The sequence below is a fragment of the Berghia stephanieae genome, chromosome 9, assembly GCF_034508935.2.
Source record: "Berghia stephanieae isolate SIO BIC M18660-M18661 chromosome 9, UCSD_Bste_1.3, whole genome shotgun sequence".
Classification (NCBI taxonomy): domain Eukaryota; kingdom Metazoa; phylum Mollusca; class Gastropoda; order Nudibranchia; family Aeolidiidae; genus Berghia; species Berghia stephanieae.
Genome location: NC_088368.1, coordinates 13,898,032 through 13,903,389, shown reverse-complemented (window position 1 = coordinate 13,903,389; position 5,358 = coordinate 13,898,032). Strand labels below are relative to the sequence as shown.

The following is a 5,358-nucleotide window of genomic DNA, read 5'->3' as shown; positions in this document are numbered from 1 at the left end:
TTATTATTATTATTATTATTATTATTATTATTATTATTATTATTATTATTATTATTATTATTATTATCATTATTATCATTATTATTATTATTTTATAGTTGTTTAAAACTGTTAGACCCATGGAGCCGGAGTTATTCCCGGTTTCTATGGTGTGAGACGAACAATAGCAATTGCCAGCTACTTTTTGGATATGACGCTATTCTATCGTAAAGTACTTTTCGCCAGATCTAACAGACCCAATTACCCACTCACACAACTTTATTTAGTATTACATTGGATCAATCACTCATTCATTCACTCAATCTCATGACCGGATGGTCGTCAGGGGGACTTGCGTGAAGCAGAAGTCACAGTCTTCCTCCATGCCTGCCTGTTGCTAGCCCTATGTAGCAGCTCCGGAACCGACATCTCTGTCCATTCTTTTATATTGTCCAACCACATCTTCCTTTGGCTCCCTCTTCTGCGCTGGCCTTCGACAGTGCCCTGTAGGACTGTCCTGCTCAGGCTATCGTGTCGAGTATGGTGTCCAAAAACCAAGACAGTTTTCTGCGCTTCACACTTCACAGCCACTAGAAGAGGTTCCTGTGGGCCTGCCCGAGCTTCAATTTCTTCCAGGATGTCTTCGTTTTAGCTATGCTCCGTATATGACACGCGTAGCAGTCTTCTATAGTACTTGCTTTCAAACACCCTTATACGCCGTTGTACATCCATTGTAAGTGTCCAGGCTTCGCATCCATACAGCAAGGCTGACGACACCAGTGATTTATACAGCGTGACCTTTACATCAAGACTCATGCTACTTTTCCAAATCTTTGTTAATTGAGTCATCACTGATGTTGCCATTGCAATTCTCTTTCGAATTTCAATTGTGCTAGTTCCATCTTTGCTTAGTGTCACACCTAGATATTTGAATGTCGTGACCTCTTTTAGTTTTTCATTTCCCACTGTGATGTTTGTGTTGCTTTCTGTGTTGCTGTTCACCAAGATTTGTGATTTTTCGGTACTTATTTCCATTCCGTATTGCGATGCACATTCAGTTAGGCGGCCTGTTAAGTCTTGTACTTCTGGTTCTGTGCCTGCCAGTATGTCAATATCGTCCGAAAATCTTAAATTAGATAAAGGGCGGCCGCCGATGGATATCGAGGTGTGGCAACCCTCAAGTACATCATGCATGGATACAGGATGATAACAAAGACAATAACAAAGAGACGAATGTTGTCAACTTTATTTATTATTATATTCTTGTATACAGGATTATAACACAGACAATAATAAAGTCACAAGTCTTGTCAACTTTATTTATTATTTTATTGTATACAGGATGATGACAAAGACAATAACAGAGTGTTGTCAACTTCATTTATTGATGATGTTAATGATGATGATGATGATGGTGATGATGGTGATGATGATGATGATAATGATGATGATGATGATGATGATGATGATGATGATAAATAATGATAAATGATGATGATGATGATGATGATGATGATGATGATGATGATGATGATGATGATGATGATGATAATTAATTATAGTGTTGATGTTAATAATAATAATAATAATAATAATAATAATAATAATAATAATAATAATAATAATAATAATAATAATAATAATAATAATAATAATTTTAACTTTATAGAGCGCCTTACTCCTTTAAATATAAAGAGCCAAATAACATGAATATGGCAAGTGCGTCACCAAATAATAAGTGCTATGTGTGTCGTAAAAGCGATCTGTAAAATAAAGGGTTATTCAACAACACATTGTGGACACGTCATGTACAAGTAAAAAGATGAACATTGACAGGCTTGGGATGGAAGCAGTATTATAAACAATGGACGCAAATTTCCAGTGCAAATTTTTCATCAGCAAACCACGGTGCAAATTTTTCATCAGCAAACCAATAAAGAAAAAGATACAATGGAAACAAAACAAAATTTAGTGAGAATTGGAATCAGTAGTCTGATGTCACGCCGCCCGGCAACAGCGGCAATCTTGGTTCTAAACAAAGAAAATCATTACTTTTTATTCTTCATTCTGGCTAGAACTTTTCATATGCCTTGTGATCAGAATGTGTAAAAGTCAAAACATGATCAGATTTATGTGTTTTTTCCCTCTGGATACGCTTTTATGCTCGTCGGAGAACTATTTCATACGGGCTTCCGCCATTGTTCCTATAGTTTAGAGCCAGTGTTACTAAGTTACTGTGCGTCATTAGGAAGGAAGTGACGTTATGACTGTTGAAGAGTATTGTAGCGTGTGTGTGGCTATGTGGTCTAGTCGTATGATACTCGCCTTCGAATGGAAGGGTCTGGGATTGAATACCACTCTGAAGGAAACATAGACGAATCCTTGGAAAATATTCTTTTCTCACATTTTCTCACCGTACTCTGGTGTAAGATGAGGTACTCATTTTTTCTAAGGACAAAACTATGAGCGTCAGGATATGATTACGAGTCAAAATATATTTTTAAAACCGGATTCTTGCCGAGAAATCAAAATTATTGAACTGCTATTTTGGCCTCTATATTTTTTTCTAATAATGATAATATGGACGTCTCGTAATATTTTTGCTTTTACCCTATTGTAAAATCTGATTTTCCATAAAATACAAAGCTGTGTTATAAAACATTGTATTGAGACCATTTGTTACATTCCGCGTGTGGTTTTTAGCAGGTCTGAGTTGTTGTTTTTTTATGAGCGTTTATATAGCGCAATATCCACTATACGTGCTCAAAGCGCTTTACAAAGAGTCACTAACCAACAGCAACACTTAACATTTGGAACAAGACATGAAACTTGTTAGGCGATATTACAAAATAATATTTCCGACAGAGACAACGCTGTTAACGACCAGGTACTCATTTTAGACCCGAGTACGGTGAGAAAATGTGAGTAAAGAGTCTTTTCCGTGGATTCAACTATGCGCCGAGCAAGGCTCGAACCCAGGACCTTTAGATCCGAAAGTGAGTGTCATACCACTAAACCACATAACCGCACATTTACTATTTGTGGCACCAGGTTACCCATATCGTTACAGATACGTTGTAAAACCAACGCTAATTATTGTCCGTTACAACAGTGTTGAATCAGGCCAATAATTGGATTCAATAGTCCGATGTCATGTCGCCCTGCAACGGCGAGCAGCCTGGTTCTAAACAAAGAAAATGGGTACTTTTTATTCTTCATGCTGGATAGAATTTTTCATATTATGTCATATGATCAGAATGTATAAAAGTCAAAACATGATCATAATGTAGTTCTCCTCTAGATACACTTTTATGCTCGTCGGAGAAATATTTCATAAGGGCGTCCGCCATTGTTCCGATAATTTAGAGCCAGTTACTAAGTAACCATGCGTCATTACGAGGGAAGTGACGTCATGACTGTTGAAGCCTTTTGTGTTAGATAATCAGACCTGCGAGTATGTGCACTTAGATGATATCAATTTGAGTCAGCTTGAGAGAGTAAATCAGAGTGGATCACTTGTTTCATGCATGATTATTGGATTTTCTCGGACGTGATTCGTTGGAAAAAGTCCCCGTTGTCCTCCTTGTTTCTGTCCAAACCACCAGTTCGGATTCTCTTTCGACAAAACTTTAATCCACTCGGTCCTCATAAATGAAAGTTCATCATTCTCTTTTCCTGTAAAATTGAATTTGGCCTGGACCATCTGTCAAGTACAAGAATTTAAAAATAAAAATAATAATAATAATAATAATAATAATAATAATAATAATAATAATAATAATAATAATAATAATAATAATAATAATAATAATAATAATAATATAATAATAATAGTAATGATAATAATGATAATAATAATAATAATAATAATAATAATAATAATAATAATAATAATAATAATAATATAATAATAATAATAATAATAATAATAATAAAATAATAAAAAATTAAAAAAAAAAATTAAATAAATAAATAAATAATAATAATAATAATATAATAATAATATAATAATAATAATAATAATAATAATAATAATAATAAATAAATAATAATATAATAATATAATAATAATAATGATTATGTTGGAGTTAATTTGACTTTAACTCTCTCCTTACCGATCATTTTCAGTATTTTCCCCAAAAATGGCAGGGTTACCCAGCAGAAAAATGGATTTTTAAAACTTAAACAATTTCTCTGCAAAACAACTTTCTGTTGTTATTAATTAAACAAAGATCATTGTAACGTGCAACACAAATCTGAATAAGAAAACATGTATATTGTGTCGTAACAAATGTGACGATTTAGCCGTATGTGGTAAGGAAAGGGTTAAAATGATTGGAAATATGTGACTCACTGAGTCAAAAAGGTAATGTGCCAGGATAATCCCGTTTAACTCTCTCATTACCAGCCATTTTCAGGATTTTCCCGAAAACTTAACATCCAACTAACACAAAATATATTGTTAATCACTCAAAGACAATAACAGTAACTTCTTGCGATACATACTCTCTTTAGTAAAACATGCTCCTCAACACATTGTTCATTTTCTTTAAATTTTATGATGTGCCAAAGAAATTTGAATAAGAAAAATGTTGGTTGTATCGAAACGAATGTGACGATTTTCCAATAGTTGGTTAGGAGAGGGTTAAGAAAGACAGATTATTTACTAGTAAACTGCCGTAATCTGAAAAAAAAAACGTATTAAAAAAAATTTGGCCAGAAAACTCTACCTTGAAATATCGATTGATTTAAATGACCTTCATCTTGGCAAAAACTCTCGTGGAGCCTTACCAGAGGACATAACTTTAAAACCAGAATTTCCCATGAGCAGAGCCACTGCTCTTGACCACGTTTAACATAGCTTGGCTTTTGTGACAAGACCAGACAGTCCGTAGAAATGCGTTATATCAATACTTATTATTTATAATATAGGTAAACTAAATAAACAATTTAAGAGCCATAAGCCCCATGGGGCAGCAGTTGATAGCTGTTTCTGTAGCGTTTAAAGACAACAAGAGCATTATCCAATAAATTTGCTCAGAGCGCTTTACAAGGGGCCCCTGATTCGTAACAGCACGTAACATGTAGAACGAGACATGACGCCTGTTAGGCGATATTACAATCTTTCCGACAGAGACAACGGTGTTGACGGTCGGCCAGGTATTCATTTTACACCTGAGTACGGTGAGATAATACGAGTAAACAGTCTTTTAAACACGTGGGAAGCGAGCGCTTTAACCAACTGAGTTTTGGATACCCCTAATATTTAGCGATTACATAAGCTGCATATTGCAATGCCCTACCTCGTTGATTTCTTTGAGACATACTAATTTGGTCTTGGACACTGAATTGTGTCGATAGAATTCCACAAGTTCATTG

The 5,358-nt window shown here is 34.6% G+C and overlaps 1 protein-coding gene across 3 annotated transcripts in view; it reads right to left on the bottom strand.

Moving 5' to 3' along the window:
• Positions 1-1,467: 1,467 nt before the first annotated feature.
• The window catches only part of LOC144979732 (GRB2-related adapter protein-like), a 13,080-nt gene continuing 9,189 nt past the window's right edge, over positions 1,468-5,358 (bottom strand). For all 3 annotated transcript variants that reach the window (XM_078926699.1, XM_078926697.1, XM_078926698.1), the window contains 2 exons: positions 5,283-5,358; positions 1,468-3,682 (listed from right to left, as the gene is read on the bottom strand). The exon at positions 5,283-5,358 is cut by the window's right edge and continues 84 nt beyond it. In XM_078926699.1, the coding sequence (XP_078782825.1) occupies positions 5,306-5,358 (53 nt within the window). In that variant the 3' untranslated portion in view covers positions 1,468-3,682; positions 5,283-5,305. The remainder of the gene's footprint in view (positions 3,683-5,282) is intronic.